Here is a 19,214-nt window from a genome sequence, read left to right on the forward strand (position 1 = left end):
GGGAAAAAGTAAGTGTAAAAAAATAGAATGACGTGGCAATCAAGTGTCAAAGAGTCTGTCTAAAACGTTTTGAAACTTTCAGATATTTATAATTTATTTTCCCTTTCACAAAATTAAGAATCTAAATCACTATAGGATCCTTTGAACTTGTCTCGTTAAGCTAATCAAAAGCTTGATGACATTTGATAGTGGCTAACCCAGCCAATTAGCACAATATATTTATATTTTTTTCAAATCATAAAATTATATATATATATATATATATATATATGGCATCGTGAGTTTATTAAATGATATAAAGGTCATCTTTTTATTCTTGCTAAATTCTTCTGAATAATAACCTATGAATTAAATTTACTCTAGTTAAATTTTATTTTTTCCGAGTCTTCAATTACCAATAAAATTATCATTAAGATTTAATAATAAATAATAGTTAAGTAGATTATCACTCCCAGGCCTTTGTGTATAATATATACCTCTAAATTAATAGAATTTTACTTGCAACATTTTTAATTTATATTTTAAGTTTTAACTCATTTAAAAACAGAATCGATACAAGAATATAATTTACGGGATAATAATAACTCCTTTTTTTTTAAAAAAATATGCACATAAGGTCGAACCCTCTATAGGGAAAAACAACCAATTCTCTAGTTATAGAAGTGGTTAATCTATCTAGTTAATTTCAAAATTTTTACAACAGTGTATATATATATATGTATATAAGGCACAAATTATAAACTTGATCTAAATCCTTATTACTAAAAAAAGAAATGAAGAATAAAAAATAAAGCACAACAATAGTAATAATCATATATATAATTAAGTCAATAAGAGATAGCATTGCATTGACACTTTCATATGTGTATATATATATATATATATATATGCCAGGAAAACAAGAGTGCATTTGGATGCTAATTAAGAGACTAATTAAGAAGAGGGTTCAAATGTCCCAGTAATCAGTGATGAAGGATTTATAATGTTTCTTTTCATTGATGCCAGTGACCACTTCTCTTTTCTCTCATCATGCTTCATCTGTTGTTCCCTGCATTCAAGACTGCAGAATGCAATCTCACCCCTAAAATTAAACAATACCAATTCATCAACAAAATTTCAGCAAATTGAAATTTAATTTGAAGCATAAACTTTAATGAGTTCATTCACGCTTGTTCATCAGCGTACTTTTCTTTTACCAAAGTTGTGGTTTATCCATTTTTTTAAAAAACCATTTATGAAGTAAAATTAAGTTTCGCACATCATACCTATACATGAAGATATCTTTTCCGGGGCTGAGTCTTCGCCTACAAAGACCGCAATTCTTCAAGAAAGGTGCAGTATCGACGACAACAAAGTCAGCAGAGTTCCTCCTATTTCGGCCTCTCATCGTCGACAAATTAGTAACATGTCTTGAGCTAAGCCAATCTTGAGCTCCTTCAGATTCATCAGTAATCACTATTTTCTCATCTTTCAGATTTGCACATGTTGTTTGCAGAACTCCAACTTCAGGAATAAACTCTGTTATGCTCAGAGTACGCGGCATCTCCGGCCGCCTCTGCCTCTTCCCGAGCAACATCTTCGACTTAAAAGACATCGAGCCGAATTCAATTCATTCCACATAGCTTTACTCCTACTGGCATTTTATTCAGTTGCTTCCTGATTGCTTAGCAAAATAGAGTCTTGAGTCATGCAATGTATCATGATACTAAAAGTGATCAAGCTTTGATGAATTACATCACCTTTTGCTTTAAATTTCAATGGTGTTGATCCCCACTCGAGGCCGGCCGGAGAATGACAACGACATAAAAGAAATGCGAGAACATTTTTTATCTTCCATTCATTTTTAACTGTGAAAAGCATGTCAAAAGTAGTATGTGTTTGAGGAATTACACATCAGATGCAAGTTATTCTAACCACTTATATTTATTCTTTATGGAAATTAGAGTTAGAGGATCAAATGTGACCCTACAAAGCACAAATTAATGCAGCAAAAGTGATATACAAAGATGACATCCACTATGAATAAACTTTAGATGATCATGAGTTCTTGGGCATCATCACTAAGAAAGCCAAGCATGCGTTGTGTCATCTTTGATGCTCTGCTTTTGTTTGTTGCTTGGAGTTGAAGATGAGGAGCACTGTATACCACTGCTTCATTGATTCTTTTGCTTTTTTTTTTTCCTTCTCTTTCTACTATTATTATTATTATTATTATTTTTTTTTCTATGTTGCTCTTGCTATGAAGAAGATACTAAAGAGCTAATGACCTCGCGGAGCAAGAGAGAGTGGGACCACATGTATGTGGACGCTGGATCACTCGTATACGCTACTATTTACTCTCCGGGAAATATATTTTTATTTGTAATTTGAAATTTTTACCACTTGTTAAAGATTATAATGGGGACCGATATCAATAAAATATTTATACAAAGTGTTTGTGTTTTTTTTTTATGATGAGGTGGAAAAGTTGTAATATAGAGTTTAGAATATAATTTAATTATTTATTATTTTTAAAGTAAGAATTCTTTTATAAATTTTGTTATTAATTTTTGTTTTGGGGGAATTTTTTTTATAATGAGGATTACATTTTTTATGTTTATCATTAACAATTTATTGTCATTAATAATCTTATTATTTCTTTATTTCAGAGTTTTTTTAAAAAGAAAATCAGCTATATTATTTTTCATTCTATTATATTTTATTCATTATGACGATAATATTAGTAAAAAAATAAAAATAAATATGTAAAACATAATGGTTTAAGTGTATTATGGCCTTATTTGGGTTAGCTTTAAAAAAAAGTGCTTTTTTTTCAAATTGTAAAAGCACTTATTTTAAAAGTACTTTTGAGAGTAAGTTAAGTGCTTTTTAGTGTTTTATGTTTGGGTAGTTTCAATGTAAAAAGTACTTATATATATGTGAAGTTGTTTGGATATGAATTTTTAAAAGGGCTTTTAGGGTGTCAAATTACTAAAGTGGGCATTCATTGAGTTATTTTTATACATTGCTATTAATAGTGATTATTAAAATATTAATGATAATAATAATAATAACTTAATGTATTATAATTATAATTATTATTATAACTTAATGTATTGTAATTATAATTATAATTATAATTATAATTATAATTAAAATTATTATTAATTATTATAACTTAATGTGTTATGATTATAATAATAATTATTATTACTAATAATAATAATTATTATTATAAAGTAATGTATTAATAATAATAATAATAATAATAATTATTATTATTATTATAGAATTATTATTATTATTATAGTCATGTTTTTTTGTTATTTAATAAGCTAGGACTAAGGGTATTAATTTGTTTTAATTGTTTGAGGGTAAACCCGGTAATTTACAAAACCCAAAACAACTTTTTAAAAGTGCTTTTTTCAAAAGCACCTCTTTACTACATTTTTGAAAAAGTCGAATTTGGGCTTTTTAACAACTCACTTTGCGAGAAAAGTTTCATACAAACATCTTTTCTTATGTCCAAAAGTGCTTAACTTATGAAAAAGTGCTTTTGGGCTTCTAAGAAGCCAATCCAAACAATATATATAGAGAGAGAGAGAGGGGCTAGATCATCTACACGTGTAAATTCAAAATCTAAGTATGTTTGTTCTTGCCCGTTGGATGGAGATTCAACTCTCATGATCATCCTTTTTTTTGTTGTTGTGTTGGATGGAGATTCAACTCTCATGATCATTTTTTTTTTATTATTGTATTTATGAACAGTAGCATAGTAAAAAAAGTTAGATACATAACATTTGATCTGAACTGTTCAATTAAATCTACATATTAGTTTATATAAACAAACAAGAACACCCCACTTACCCATCCATTTTTCACTAGTACAAGATATTTGTTATCGTGACTGCCATCGTTACTAACCAAATGCAGTGCTGGGACTCATTAGAGGGTGTGGCAAAAAGTTGATGAAAAAAATTTCACATGATTGAATAAACATTTCGACCACTAACAAAAACTCGCATAAAATTTCCGATAGTCGAGTGAGAAATTTTCGATTTAATTTTTCTAATTTTTCAAAAATCTAAATTTTTTTAAGTTTTTAAAAAGACAATCAAAAAGATTTAAACAATAAAATGAATACAATTAAAATAAAAATATATATGAACCAATTTGAACCTAATAGATATATGAAAGAAGTCTGGTGTAAGTTGAATGTGTTTTTCCGTTGAAATTATGGAACTTTCTGGATGTTTGCGTGGATTTATAATCATGTACGCAGATGAAAAAAATCTAGAACCTTTGTAATTTATAATTATGAAATTTTTTTCGTGGGTTGTCTTGGTAAAATACTCCCAAAATCGGCTATTTTGAGGCCACGTGTTAAAATGAGTTCGTGACGACCCGTTCAAAGAAAGCATGTGGTCCACGCCGAGTCGGTTTCGGGAATTCTTCGCCTCACACCTCCACGCTTCTTCATATTCTAAACCCGACTTAAATAACTATTAAAAAAACCCTAATAATTAACTCGACTGCTCAATCCCACTCCAACCGCTTAATCTCCACCGCTCGTCTCGTTGCACAACCCAATCCTCGAGTCATAAGCCTAACAATTTTTTTCCCGTGCGAGGGTGTGGCGGATGTCCCTCCTCGCCACACCCCTGCCGCTTACTCGGGTTACAACTTATACATCCATTTCTTCCTATCTCTCTCATCTGATTTCTCACACTTACTTTTTAAATACTAGGGACGTTCTACGTCCCAGGAATATATTTTACTATATATATATAGAGCAATGTTTCACCCAGAAATACTGTTTAATAAATAGTATTAATGTGCTTAACACAGTAACTCAATCACTCTGAACCATTCATTCCGATTTCTTACAGAAATTTTTTTTTTAAAAAAAAGGTTCAATTACCAGATTGGTCCCTCTATTATAGTGAAAGTGCCTTTTCAGTCCCCTTATTATTTTTTGTCCTTCTGAGATCCCTCTATTTTACCATTTAGTGATATGTAAGTCCCTCTTAGGGACCTTTTAGGGACAAATGATATGAGAGGGAAGAACTTTTATTTCACTAAATGGTAAAATAGAGAAATCCCAGAAAGACAAAAAATAATATGGACTGAAAGGGCACTTTCACTATAATAGAGGGACCAATCTGGTAATTAAACAAAAAAAACAACACCAATTTTTGTTTGACTCTCTCTCTCTTATGTTCTTTTTTTAAAATCTAGAACTTCTTTTGTCGAAATATTATATATATACACACATCTACCTCCACATAAAAAACGGGTATTTTTTATTATATATATCTGCAAGCTATAGGTAATTATGCAGGGAAATTAACTATTATTTGAAAATTTAATCTTAATATTCAATAATAAATATCTATAATAATATATTAACAACTTTCACATTAAGAGTATATTCTTAAAAACCTCTTTTCCTTGCTAAGTCAGGAGTTTAGAGATCAACTCCTCCTCATAAGCATGGGGTGAGAAGGTTGTTTGTTCAACTTATTAAAAAAATATATATATATATATAAATAATAATAATAATTATTATTAAATTATAAAGATATATTTTAAATTTCTCAAGATGGAATCTAGACCATCCATCAAGTTTTAAGATCAACGGTCTCTACTAAACCGGTGGCTAATATCTTGAGTTTAATCTCAGCCGTAAATATACCTCAAGATCGGTGTTGAAATCAATCAGTTCTATCTCCTCTCCCTTCTCTCTCCTCTTCGTCTTTTCTATTACGCCCTCGGTGGCGGGAGGTCGGCGGCGCCGGTGTCGAAAGGTATGCCCAATTCCTTCCTTTATATCTTTGATTCCATGAATTTGATTGATATCTATTCAATCGTGCACTGAACTGCGCGTTTTCTGCTGTTTTTGGCGATTTATTTGATATATAAATGTCATAATTTGATTGATGTTTAGGGCTTGTGTGATGTATTGAATTGATTTTTGATAGAGGGGATTGGGAATTTGGGGATGATTAGGGTTCCGTTATTGATGTATATAAGGACACGAATTTGATCGTGATTGGGTTTTTTTTAGCTGCGTGATTAGGGTTTTGGATTTGAGTTGTAGAGTATTGAATGCTGGTTTTCGTGCTTAAATTAGCAGTCTCTTCAGTGTTCGATTTTGGATTAGTTTTGTTAATTTGTGACCAATTATTTGTGCAGATTTACACAGAAATTCTCCTTGATTATTTTTAGAATTTTTTCCCAAGTAAAAGCATTAATTTGAGCTGTTCTGGGCGAAAGAAAGGTCAGTATGAACGGAGGGGAACCCTTTTATCAGGATGCGGATCTTGGTGACTTTGGATCTAGGTGGTATTTCTCCCGTAGAGAGATCGAAGATAGTTCTCCATCTAGAAAAGATGGTATTGATCTGAAGAAAGAGACATATCTCCGAAAATCATATTGCACATTTTTGCAGGATTTAGGCATAAGACTGAAAGTGTAAGCTTTCTATTACATCATTTCAACTGTAAAAGATCGGTCTTTCTGTGAGTGTGTATGTTCTATCTTGTTCTATCTTTTCTATCAAATTAATCGAAATTTGATGTTTTATCAGTATACTTTTCTGTTGTGTACTTTTTTTTAAAGTTGAAGGTTTGACTGTTAGTTTTCCTGGGAGGTTATGGCCCTATGTTAGCCTTACCAGAGGAACATTTGTTTAAAGTGAAGTTTTTCTTTGTAGTTAGCTTATTTCTGAAAATTTTACAGAGTAGGTGAATACAAATTATGAGTTGTTTGAAGTGTAACTTGTAATTGACAGTTATGACTCTAGGACATGCTCTTCAGTATGTTACTTAATGAGTTCAGTTCCCATGATAGTTTGTTTGCAGCTTTTCAGATTGAAAAAGAACTTGGTTTAGTATTGCTGTACCTTCTGTCAAAAGAAAATTCATAGCAGACATTTGACATTGTAGACCAACCCGACATCCACCCACTTAGCTCTTTTCTACTGGTTCACATGGCCAAACACAAAAATGTATGCCCTCTTGATTTGGCAAGATTCCTCCAATTTGAAACAAATTTATGCACCCGTTTTTCGGCCATTTATTTGCTATCATTTTGAATTATGTTTTATTAGATAACTGACTAATTCTTTTATGTGATAATGCCATTTAAATTAGACTTACCAAAAACAATGGTTATTGCAGACCTCAGGTTACAATAGCTACTGCCATAGTGCTTTGTCATCGTTTTTTCCTTCGACAATCTCATGCCAAGAATGACAGACGGGTGAGTGTGTTTCTATTCTTATTTACCTCTTAAGTAACTGTGGGCTAGTTAATACCATGATGTGTCTGTTTAGTTTTTTCACTGGCTTCCTATGAACATATGCTTAGGCTTTAGCTATAGCAAATATTTCATTCTATTTCTTGTGACAAAATTGATGCTATTATTGGGTAAGATTCTCAGAGTAAAGATTTGTGATCTCATCCTTGTTGGGAAGTGCATCATCCTTTGAAATGGCTCTTAGAGAGGCAGTAGATAAGATTGGCATTTTAACCAGTTTATAAACTTCAGTATTTGTTTGAGGCTCTATATTTTAGTACAAGATTTTTTTCACGTTTTTAGATAACATATACTTGCATATGTGTGAGTTGATGTTGTGCTGTTATTTTAATCTTCCTAAAAAGCTGTATGGTTGTTCTTTGGTTGCAATGTGTTGTTTTCTGATCTTTAATGATAGTCTGACTTTGTGCTGACAAAATTTGCTTCTTTGGTGTTTATTCATGTTCATCTGGTGGTTCTTACCTTTTTCCTTGTCTTGCTTAATTGAGACTTTCTACATTTTGGTTAGCTTACTTTTTATCCATGTTAAAAAAATTATAATGTTGATTGATACATCTTTATGTTCTGTCCGTTAAAATTAACAAAAAGAAAAATGAAACACAATTGTATAATTGTGGCGCCTTTCCCTAACTTTACTGTGTATGCATTATATAGACCATTGCAACCGTGTGCATGTTCCTTGCTGGGAAGGCTGAAGAAACTCCTCGTCCATTGAAGGATGTCATTCTTGTTTCCTATGAAATCATGCATAAAAAAGATCCTTTGGCTGTCCAGAGAATTAAGCAGAAGGTATAGTCAGGTTTTTTATTGTTAAGCCATCAGGGGTTATTAATTGTGGTTCTCGTGAATGGAGTCTGCCTTTCTTATGCAAATTTGTTAGTTTGATGTTATAATATTTTGCTTTCCAATACACTTTCTCTTGTTTGTCTGAATGAAAAAAGTTAGATGATTGTATTATAATTGGCTCAATCTTCCCTCCTGTTATTTTTTGCTTCAGTTTTCTTTGCCTCAATTGTCTGTGTGCTGTGGATTTCTGAGGCTATTGTTTCTGTTACCATGTAGGAAGTATGTGACCAACAGAAAGAACTTATACAATTAGCTGAGAGGGTTGTTCTCTCCACACTCGGTTTTGATCTTAATGTTCACCACCCATATAAACCTCTTGTTGAAGCAATAAAAAAATTCAAGGTTGCGCAGAATGCTCTTGCACAAGTTGCATGGAATTTTGTCAATGATGGGTATGCTGTACCTGCTGTAACTCTTTATTTATTTATTTATTTTTAGTGATTTAGGATGTAAAGTAGATTGGTTTTGCTATTTTGCATGGTTTTTTTTCTTTTCTTAACTCAATTGAAACCTTTTGCAGGCTGCGGACATCACTCTGCCTGCAGTTTAAGCCCCACCATATAGCTGCTGGTGCCATCTTTCTTGCTGCCAAGTTTCTTAAAGTGAAGCTTCCATCGGATGGTGAGAAGTTCTGGTGGCAAGAATTTGATGTCACCCCACGGCAGTTAGAAGGTTTTATAATAACTTAGTTGCCAGAGTCATGGAAGGTTATCAATGGATGTACCTACTGTGCTTATGCACTTGTATATGTTCTTGCAGATGTCAGCAATCAAATGTTGGAGCTTTATGAGCAAAGTCGACCTGTGCAGGCTTCACATGCAAATGAAGTTGAAGGAAGCACCAGTGGTGGGACAAATCAAACTGTGGTTACAAGTTCAACCATTAATGAGAATCCACCATCAACAAATGTCCGTTCTCATGCTAGTGAGGCACTTAACACCAAGCAAGTGGTCCGAGTACCACAACCTGCCAAGCTAAATGTTCCTCCGACGGCATCTGATTTCCAAACCTTGCCTCAAAGTAGTTCGCTAACCCATGAAAATGCCAGTAGCGAGGTTTTTGACCGGAAAACGGACAATGAGGAAGAAGATTGCTTGCATAATGAAGTAGGGCAGCATGGCCGCAGGAGCGAAAACATGGCAGGTGCTTCGATGCATACCAGCTCCTTTACTGATAGACAAGCCCGGGAAACAGTAACTAGCTATGCTGGTGAAGCAATTGAAACAAGGGAGAGAAAGGATGATGCTTCAGCTTCAATTTCAAAGCTCGACAGGAACAAATTTAAAGCTGCTCTTGAGAGGAGAAGGAAGCAGGGAAGTGATGCTTCCACTGAGACCAACTTAATGGATGATGATGATCTCATTGCTAGGGAGATCGAAAACGGCATTGAGCTCGCTGTGGAAGGTGAGAAATTAAAGCAGGAGAAAAGAACTGGTTGGCCTAAGCCCCTGAACCATGCAGGACCCAAGAATCAGAATGTGAATTCCGAAGAAGGAGAGCTTTCATCTCTTAAATCATTCAATGGAAGTGATAGAGCTCCAAGCAAATGGCAGCATGATTTGCCCCATCAATCAAGAGATGCAGGTGGAAGATCATTTATAGAAAACACTGGAAGGGACCATAAACGATTAAGGCATGACGGTTATGCATGAAAGTACAACAGCCAAATCTATCTACTAACTGAACATTCCTCTCTTAATGTTTTGGGCATGAATCAACAGGAATGCTTCATAATTTTTTTTCCCCTTCATGGATATTTTTCGGGAATGTAAATAATGCAGTATGTAGAACTTCTGAACTTAATGAATATCAAGCTAGTTTTGTTCACTTGTGGAAGAATTTGTTGTATTTGAGACGGCACACAGGAGATTCCAGTTTATGCACTTTGAAATGCAGGATGTTGATTAGAACTAAGAATAGCTGGAAATGATGCATCGTCTCTGCTGATAACTGCTGATCTTTGTGTGGATTTTTAATCTCAGGTCACTTTCTTGTAGCCGTCTCTAATGAAAGCTTCTCTTATGCCATGAATGATGCTATTAGTATCCCATATACTCCATTGTAATCTCAGGTAAGCTTTGTTCTCATCTACTCACTTGACTTCTCTTGAGCACAATGCATTATAGCTTACACACATACTGCCTCCAGTTTCCACTATGAACATGATAACATCCATGAGACTCTGTTTATACTTTAACTGTTTCATCATCTTCCTCTTTGTCTTCTGCAGAGAAGTTCTAAGTGACAGTGATGACCGGTATCTCAAAGACGAGTACTATGCGCTCATCGCACTTAAGCAAGCTTTCAGCAACCCGCCTTTCGCTGCCAATTGGTCTGGTGAGCAGTGCTCTGTTAACAGTTCTTCATGGTTAGGCCTCCAGTGCATCAACAATCGTGTCGTCTCCATCTCTCTTTCCGGTCTAGGCCTCTCTGGCCTGATCGGAGACCCGCTTATCCTTGCCAACCTCACCGAGCTCACTCTCCTCAGTCTCAAGAACAACTCCATCTACGGCGCCATGATGAACTTCTCTTACAACCAGAAACTCACCATCATTGACCTTTCCCTGAACTCATTCACTGGTCCCATCTCAACCTCACTAACAACTCTCAATGTCCTGCAATCACTACATCTCAACAGGAACCAGTTCAATGGATCAATCCCTCCCTTAAACCAATCAACACTGAAATCATTTGATGTCTCCTTCAACAGCCTCTCCGGCGAGATCCCTTCCACCGTCACTCTCCGATCATTCGGTCCCAGAGCCTATTTTGGCAACCCAGGTTTATGCGGTGTACCAACCTTCAAAACCTGTGTGATTTCTGAAGAGAAACACAATAAGATCAAAGAGTTCTTGCTAAAACCATCACTCATCTCCATTTTGATTATTCTTGACATCATTCTGCTTCTTGTTCAAGCATACAGCCTCTATGTCTTCTACAAGAAATCCCACAACAAAGATCAGAGGCAGAAGATCAATGACAATCCCAAAACTACTACTACTGCTGCTACTACTAGTACTACTACAAATACATCTTCTTTTTACACTGACATGATGATGCATGTTGATAGACAAATGAAGGTGACACTCATGAATGGATCAGAAGGTGAAAGTCTAGACTTGAAAGAACTATTACAGTCTCCGGCCGAAGGGCTCGGAAAAGGGAACTTTGGAAGCTGTTACAAGACGACGATGGATTCCGGCAGGTCTTTGGTTGTGAAGAGGTTGAGAAACTTAAGGCCACTGAGCCATGAAGAGTTCAACAAACACATGCAATCACTAAGTGTTCTACAACATCCCAACCTCCACCCTATACTAGGATACCATTTCTCCAATGAAGAGAAGCTCTTAATCTCTGCTTTTGCTACCAATGGCAACCTCTTCAACCGTCTTCATGGTAAATGCATTACATACATATAATAATCTCCATTCTTCAACCAAATATATTAAACTGCATTACCTAACATTAACATCATACTATCAATATGATATATTAGGAGGAAGAGGAGGAAACAGAAGAGCATTTCAATGGAACACAAGGTTAGAAGTGGCCAAAGGTGTTGCTAAAGCAATGGCATACTTACACAAGATGACTACTACCAATGATAATAATAATCTTAATGATACTAACTTCATCATTCCACATGGAAACTTGAAAGCTTCCAACGTTCTGCTTGACGACAATGACACTCCATTGCTCACTGACTATGCTCTTACTCCACTCTTCCCGCCACCTCTCGCCGCCAACTTCATGCTGGCTTATAAGTCACCGGAGCACCTTCGGTGGAGAAAAGTTTCCAACAAGTCTGATGTGTGGAGTTATGGTTGTCTTCTTGTGGAGCTTATCACCGGAAAGTTTCCGAAGTATTCCTCACCGGAGGGAGGGAATGGGGTGGACTTGGGGAACTGGATTCATAAAGCAGTTAGAGAAGAGTGGACTAATGAAGTGTTTGATATGGAGATTAGTGGGAAGAGGAAGGCTGATAAAGGGATGTATATGTTGTTGCAAATTGCTCTTCGGTGTTGTGAGAAGTCGCCGGAGAAAAGGCCGGAGATGGAGGAGGTGGTGGAGGAGGTGGTGGCTATCAAGCCATGCATGGCTGAAGAGGATGAGGATGAGGATGAAGTTGAAGCTGAGTCTACTAGTACTTCCAACTAGCTTTGCTTCTTCTTCTTCTTCTTCTTCTTCTTCTTCTTCCTCTTGTTGATGCTGCTCTCATTATTAATTTTAGCTTTATTTTGTTGTGTGATTTGTTAGGAATTTGATTTTTTGATTTTTCTTTTTTAAGTTTTTTTGTGTTTTAGTTTTTTGTTTTATAGATGTAAGAATTTTTAATTTTGAAAGATGTTATTGTATGATGGTTGCTTTTTTTTCTTGCATACCTTTATAAATTAATAATAAACTAAACAAAAAAGTATATGTATTTCTGATTTTAATTAAGGCTATACACACAATAAACAATGTTGCTAATTATATAAAAAGTTATAAATTATGGTAAAAAAAAGTAAACAAAATTAATACAACCTTCCCTAGTGTGTCTAGGATATTAATTTGGTTGAATATATATTTTTTTATAAAATAGGTAAATAATAATTTTATTAAAAAATATAGATTTATGAGAAAATAACAAAAAAAGCACAAATTGCATCATATATATATATATATAACTGATTCTTTAGTTCGAATAATGTCACTCGATTATATCAAACTGACTGCAAATAATCTTTTTTCGTCCTATGAACTTTAAGGTGTATGAAGTCTCATATTTGACTCTTGCGGAGGAGTTGATAGAGAGTCCATTTAACTTAGATTGACCACAACGACCAAATTTATTATTTTTATACATAAGGATAATAGGTTACCTAGTAGAAAAGATTTCAAAATCATCACAAACCTCCCATTTTTCTTTTCTATTGCAATTCGAATCATCCACCGGTACATGGACAACTATGCGGACTGATTTACTTATATGAATACACTATTTAATCAAGTATCATGTACTAGAATGTAACAGGATATATGTATATTTATATTTTTACTTAATGAAAAGTTCTTAATGCTAGTTGAGTCCTCAGTTCCCCAATTGATTGGCTAGCAATAATACGTACAGTTTTTCTCAATTCAATCAGATCACAATGAGTGGGACTTTGATCATAACATAATTGATAAATCCAAGATGTATCTCTTCAAAAACATCAAAAAACGAAATAAATAGAGTTTTTCAGTGATAACGTTTGTGAATGGTCATTCGTCGAGGGCTTTAGAAGTCCGTTGAGATTTGAGAGTTCTCCTCATCACTGGTCAAGATGCATAAGAATTCAAAGTTGCATTTATAAGGATAGATATATAACATATCATCTAACTTGGTTCCCTTTTAATCTAAAGCAACAAATAATAAGAAAAATAAATATATATGATCAGTTTTTTAATAACAATAAAGGTTGACTTGGGAAAATATTATTATTTCTTTTTCAACCAAAAATATAATATTTCAAATAATGGTTTCACATCACATGTGATTGCCCCTGAATTTTCCCCATTAACAATAAAGGACCATTAATAATATTCATAATATATATATATATATACCCGGAAAGTAAAAAAGACGAAATTGCCCTTGGATTTCCCTCAAAATCACAAACGACAAAATGGAGTCAGTCCCCAGACGCAGACGCCACGAGCTCGCAACAAGCTCCAGCCATGGCCGTCGAAACCCTACAAACACTCCTCCGTAGCCTCAAATCCACACTCTATGCTGTCATCTCCCCCAGTTTTCAATGGCGGCGTGGTGGTCCTCGGCCCTCCCTCTCCTCCTTATCGCTTCAGCGGTTTTCATCAACGAGTGGATCACGAATCCGACCTGCACCACCTCCGGCCACCCCAGCAATGGTGATATGCTGCGCTCTGGTGATCTTCGGGTTATGATGGTCTCCGATCTCCTCCTCGGTGATTCCGACGCTGACCTTGCCCAGCGTCTCGCTCGTCATACTTTCCTATCTAAAGCCCTCAGAGTAAAACCCTAATCCCCTTAATCCTCTAGTTCTAGGGTTTATATATTGGTGTCTAAAAATGTGAAATTTGAATTCTTGATGGCCAGAAATCTGTGGAGATGGTGAGGCCTGATATGATTGTAGTTTTGGGGGATCTCTCTGCTGGAGGATCGGATTTGAATGTTGGGAAGTGGTTGGATGAGTTGCAGGAGTTTCAGTGGATGCTGGGACCTTATGTAGGGCTGCCTATGCATGTTGTTTTGGGTGAGAGGGATATGGGGAGGTGTGGTGAACTGAATGAGGAGTTCATTGGTGGGATTGCTGGTTATTTGCCTGGGATGGACTCTGCTGGTTGTGGGGCTTTTGTGATGAAAAAGGTTACCTTTGTTTCCCTTAATGGTGTTGCACTGCAGTGCAAGGATGGTCAGTTGAGGTTTGGGGTTGAGAGGGTTATAGAGAGGGAAAGCATGGAGTTGAGGAGCACGGGTGCAGGAGACTGATGGAAATGGTGATGTTGGTGTAGATGAATTCCAGTGGAGAGACAATGGAGTGGAATCTGGTTCCGGCCCTGTTGTTTTGGTCCATTTTCCATTGCACCAGATGGGTGTTGATTACAATGGTGGAACTAGTTCAACAGAAGATGATTTCTGGATAGCTTCTTCCATAGGTTTTGGGAGTTATAATGATAGGTTAGTTTTATTATCTTTCTCATTATTTTATTGTATCAAACTATTGCTGAAATATGGTTTGAAATATAGTTGTTTATTATCTTGGTGAGTATTGTAAGAAATGCCACTTGATGATAGGTAGATTTCTGATTTACTGTCATTATGGTCTTGTATTAAACTAATTCTGAAATATTGTTTATTATCTATCTTCATGAGTAATGTGAACAATGTCTCTTGATGATAGGCAAATTTTAGTTTTTTGTGGTTATGTTCTTATGCCAAACTATTGCTGAAATTTGTTTGGGACTTTCTTGTTTATTATCTTCATGATTAATGTGAGCAATGTCCATTATGACTTGGAGGCTGTTCTATCTCCTGTATCTTGACGATAAGATCAATGAATGCTGTTCATAGAATACTTATATGATTAATGTTGTAAACTAGCTAATGAGGAGAGGAGCTCTCACTGTTGATGTAATTTTTTAGTGAAATGTTTGAACAAGTTTGGACGTTGTACATGCATATGCGCAAGCATATAACCATAAATTAGCTCAATTCCATTTTTGTTATTTAATGCTTGTAATTGCATGAATGCTGTATAATACCTGCACATATTTATCTCCCTCTTGGAGTCATGCATTCCATGGTGTAAAATGGAAAGTTAAACAGAAAAGCCCCTGCTGAAATGATAAGCCAAAAGTGCCTTATGTTGCCAAGGTGTTCTAGAAAGTTTAAAGAAACTTAGCTTGAGTTTCTATGGTCACAGACTTGTAAGCAATAACAAAGAAGTGTAAATACAAATCTCAAGTTTCCCATGATGATTTCATTTTTTTTTTTTGTTGAAAATAGCATTGTGACTGGTGAGACTTGACTTAAGATCAGGAAAATGACCTCTTGTTGGTCTTCAAGCTCTACCACTAGTCCATTTCTACTCGAGTGCAATCAAGATTATGAAATCAGGACAACTTTGTGTTCTTTCTTCATAATTTTAACTTGTCATCTTTGTAGCCGTTGCCCTCATTATCTTACATGCATTTATGTTTCATGGTAGATTCACATTTATTGTCCCCTATTACAACATTTTTTTAATTATGTTGATTTAGCCAGTTGACTTGTTCTCGTATGTGCACTTATTATGAAAGTTCAGCTACTCCAAGGTTTAAGCTCATTCTTTTTCCTCTTGGGCAGTGTGATCGTTGGCGTAAAACAATATGAGTCAGTAGACAGTCTTCCTGTGAATGCAACCCAATATATCATCCATGCTCTTAAACCAAGGTCATATTTATATTTGGAAAGCTGTTACAATTTACCATGTAAACTGTAATTATCTGTAATCATTTTCTTTTGTCTGGTACATATATGTGCATTCAAACCTACCTGTTGCTGTGATAAATCTGGGTTCTAGTTTATGTGTTTGTCTCGGCAATCAGCCCTTAATAATGAAGTGTGTTTGTCTCGGCAATCAGCCCTTAATAATCAGCCTTTGGGAGATCTAATCCGCAGCTTTCTCTTTTCTTTCAAGGCATGGAGCGTCCATTTTGGATTGATGAGCTCTGCGAGCTCTATAATCTCCTCTTTTAGAGTTGGGTTGTTAGCTTAGTTTTTTAGTTTCTTTTGTTAGCCTGTGCGCTTCCTTGTCAAAAAAAAAAGGATTGCTAATTTAGATGTCTAGATCTTTTCATGTTTGTCAGTGCCTTATTATTTATTCTTCTTTTGCAGGATTGTGTTTAGCGCTCATACCCATAGTTTCCATGATCAGATACACAGTGATGGTACAAGGGAGGTGACCATTCCAGCCTTGAGGTGGGCTCCAGGTATTCAACCTGGTTTTGTAGTCTCCACTTTTGGTGAGAACAAAGCAGTCTTTGTGGAGATCTGTTCTTTCCCTGGTGTATCAGGTCTTGCAATGTGTTTTAAGTGGTGTGTGTCAATCATTCTCATGTTGATGACGTTGGTCCTTGCAAAATTATATTTGCATTTCGTAAACATTGATCTGCACTGATTTGAAGGAAGAAAATATTTAGTTTCTCATTGATATTTGTGCTTTGTGTATGATTTCTGTACCATTTCTTGGTAGGTGTGACCTAGACTAAATGTGAAATTGCTTCATTTTGTTATGTGTAATGATGGGTAACATCCTACGTACTATAGACTATACCTGAGCTTGGATGATGATTGAATGTGAACAGACCCATAAAGCAAAAGATATAAAGAGAACTTGAAGGATAAGGAATTCAGAATATGGTGACATGTCTGAATGCTGCTTTGTTTTCTATCTTGGCTGCAGTGACCAACAAAAAGCTTGGCATTGCCCGGTTCACACGTTGAATTCCTGTAGTCTGTTAATTTTGATATGCCAGGTCAGTGAACAATGAACGCGGCAACTTACGAGTGAAAATTTCATCTTCCGAATGTTGTTATCATGTGGAACTTTTTTGGCTGTAGATTCCCTGCATGTATTCTTGTTGACATTCTTTCTTATTCACTAACCAATGAGGCCATTCTCTTTTGCATTGTGGTTGTTATGCTAGCTATGTTGACAGGAATGGTGTCAATGGATGAGGCTATGTCTTTTCTATTAAAACATACTTTGGTTGGAGAAAGTGAAGTGCTATCTAAAGACTACAGTTCAAATTGGATGCTGGGATATGTTCCTCCTACTTATAATATTTATTTTTTTCTCTGCACTTTCTTTTCCTTTTTGGGTGTTGTTTTCCATTTCTCACTTTATAAAATGGTGTTCTTACAAGCCTTTGTGAACATCCAAGCTATGCAGGGTTGTCATTCTTCAGTTATGGAAACCAGTTCTAATCTTACTAAGAAATATGAAGCTGATTGCTTTTATCTTCATTCTTGTTTCTCCGGTATGCCTTCTTGAGCTCATGATCTTATCATCAGGCAATGTTTTCATTCCAATTACTTATCAGTTTTCATTTATGTGAAATGACAGGCAAAGCAACATCGAGTGATCTGAGAAAGGTTGTTGAGATCCTCAGCTACAGGAACTCAGATGAGCTCAAGCTCATAGTCCAATCTTTCCATGTTCTCTACAACCAAGATCTCTGTGACCTCACCTCCAGAAAGAGCTGTCTTTTATCTGTAAGTCTAACATCCAACCCAGCAATGCATAAGATTTAGCTGCCCAATGCCCTTCATCAGGCTTTTTCATTACACTGCAGAAAGTTGCCAATCTTAGAATGAACGATCATTGCCTCCGGGATGCCAACATGATTAATCAAGCACTGTTTGGTACGAACTTGGATGCCAACATTGTGATGGAAATCATCTGCACTCGATCATCCTCCGAGCTTAAAGTCATTAAGCAAACTTATTACAATAATTATAACTCCCATCTTGAGCAACACATTTCTGTCAAAACAAATGGTAGTTTCCAAGAGGTACCTAAACCGATTCTCTTTGTTGAATTTTTTTCCCTGTTAGCCTAGATAAAATTATACTTGACATGTATTTTATGTGATCTCCAGGTTCTTCTCGCATTCTTAAACTCAGCCAAGCATGAAATTGGCAGGACAAACACAAGCATGGCTATGTGTGACGCAAAGACGCTCTATGAAGCCATTGGTAGCGGCAAATCTGTAGACAAAACGACCATCATCTCTCTCATTAGCCAGAGAAACACAAACCAACTGAAAATAATCCTACAGTCTTACAAGCAACTCTATGGCCATGACTTCATCAAGTTCTTGAAGATAGACAAGTGTGGAGAATTCGGGAGGCATCTTCGAACTGTGATGCGATGTGTTCAGTACCCGGAGAAGCATTTTGCAAAGCAACTCCGGCTGACGATGAAGGATGGTGGTGATGTTGGTGAGGTCTTGATTCGAACAGTAATCACTAGAGCAGATATTGATATCAAATGCATCAAGAGAGTGTTTGCAGAAAAGACTGGTTGGTCTTTGGAGAGTCTTATAATGAAAGAGTTGTGTTGTAACACTAGAAATGATTGTGATCACAAAGGCTTGGTTGGGGATGTGCTTATTGCTCTTTTGTAACAACTGAACACCTTGTTTATTGTTGGGAGATTTGCAAATAAATAATCCATTCAAAAGTTCATATTTCCTTGAAGAATCTTCCTATAAATCAAAAGGCAATTGAAATATTTTATGAAAAACAATGACGCCATAATTTCCAAACAAAAATTCGTTGATTTTTTTATCATATACAAACATTTCTATTCTTGGACAAAATTCGTTAACTTTCACAAGTTCATGCAGCAGTGACGAACAGGTTTACTAGGGTGAGTTGTGAATCAAATGATACAGGAGGTGGTGGCTTGGTTTATTTAAGACATTAACTTAACTTTCTTTTTATCAGTTTGTTATGAGTCCTGAGTTTTGGTTGGGATTGATGTTTAGGTATCAATTTTGATATTTAAATCAGATCCAGAGGA

General features: G+C 35.5%; 5 protein-coding genes across 6 annotated transcripts; 4 read left to right on the top strand and 1 right to left on the bottom strand.

Moving 5' to 3' along the window:
* Positions 1 to 788: 788 nt before the first annotated feature.
* On the bottom strand, positions 789 to 1,715 carry LOC120250163 (FCS-Like Zinc finger 7-like). The gene is made up of 2 exons (XM_039258949.1): positions 1,266 to 1,715; positions 789 to 1,081 (listed from the first exon to the last, which is right to left on the bottom strand). The coding sequence occupies exons 1-2, from the start codon at positions 1,592 to 1,594 to the stop codon at positions 934 to 936; spliced, it is 477 nt and encodes a 158-aa protein (XP_039114883.1). The 5' UTR covers positions 1,595 to 1,715; the 3' UTR covers positions 789 to 933.
* A 3,971-nt stretch (positions 1,716 to 5,686) lies between these two features.
* LOC120250071 (cyclin-T1-3-like) lies at positions 5,687 to 9,981 on the top strand. Its single transcript, XM_039258833.1, has 7 exons — positions 5,687 to 5,786; positions 6,175 to 6,453; positions 7,161 to 7,242; positions 7,954 to 8,088; positions 8,362 to 8,537; positions 8,666 to 8,817; positions 8,905 to 9,981. Exons 2-7 carry the CDS (start codon positions 6,266 to 6,268, stop codon positions 9,795 to 9,797), a joined length of 1,626 nt encoding a protein of 541 aa, XP_039114767.1. The 5' UTR covers positions 5,687 to 5,786; positions 6,175 to 6,265; the 3' UTR covers positions 9,798 to 9,981.
* A 338-nt stretch (positions 9,982 to 10,319) lies between these two features.
* On the top strand, positions 10,320 to 12,331 carry LOC120283298 (pollen receptor-like kinase 4). The gene is made up of 2 exons (XM_039289941.1): positions 10,320 to 11,350; positions 11,505 to 12,331. Exons 1-2 carry the CDS (start codon positions 10,320 to 10,322, stop codon positions 12,301 to 12,303), a joined length of 1,830 nt encoding a protein of 609 aa, XP_039145875.1. The 3' UTR covers positions 12,304 to 12,331.
* Positions 12,332 to 13,789: 1,458 nt separating this feature from the next.
* Positions 13,790 to 17,163, top strand: LOC120250057 (metallophosphoesterase 1-like). Its single transcript, XM_039258810.1, is given in 6 exon segments — positions 13,790 to 14,156; positions 14,243 to 14,619; positions 14,621 to 14,824; positions 15,992 to 16,078; positions 16,523 to 16,617; positions 17,091 to 17,163. Coding segments are annotated over 6 exon segments (1,038 nt in total). The 5' UTR covers positions 13,790 to 13,922; the 3' UTR covers positions 17,132 to 17,163.
* Positions 17,095 to 18,879, top strand: LOC120250056 (annexin D5-like). Of its 2 annotated transcripts, XM_039258809.1 has the most exons (5): positions 17,095 to 17,163; positions 17,335 to 17,667; positions 17,754 to 17,902; positions 17,983 to 18,201; positions 18,289 to 18,879. In XM_039258809.1, exons 1-5 carry the CDS (start codon positions 17,157 to 17,159, stop codon positions 18,814 to 18,816), a joined length of 1,236 nt encoding a protein of 411 aa, XP_039114743.1. In that variant the 5' UTR covers positions 17,095 to 17,156; the 3' UTR covers positions 18,817 to 18,879. The 2 variants fall into 2 exon arrangements, with proteins under 2 accessions (XP_039114743.1, XP_039114742.1); XM_039258808.1 differs by lacking the exon at positions 17,095 to 17,163 and having other exon boundaries at positions 17,203 to 17,667.
* The last annotated feature ends 335 nt before the right edge of the window (positions 18,880 to 19,214 follow it).

This window comes from Dioscorea cayenensis, chromosome 19 (assembly GCF_009730915.1).
Source record: "Dioscorea cayenensis subsp. rotundata cultivar TDr96_F1 chromosome 19, TDr96_F1_v2_PseudoChromosome.rev07_lg8_w22 25.fasta, whole genome shotgun sequence".
NCBI lineage: Eukaryota > Viridiplantae > Streptophyta > Magnoliopsida > Dioscoreales > Dioscoreaceae > Dioscorea > Dioscorea cayenensis.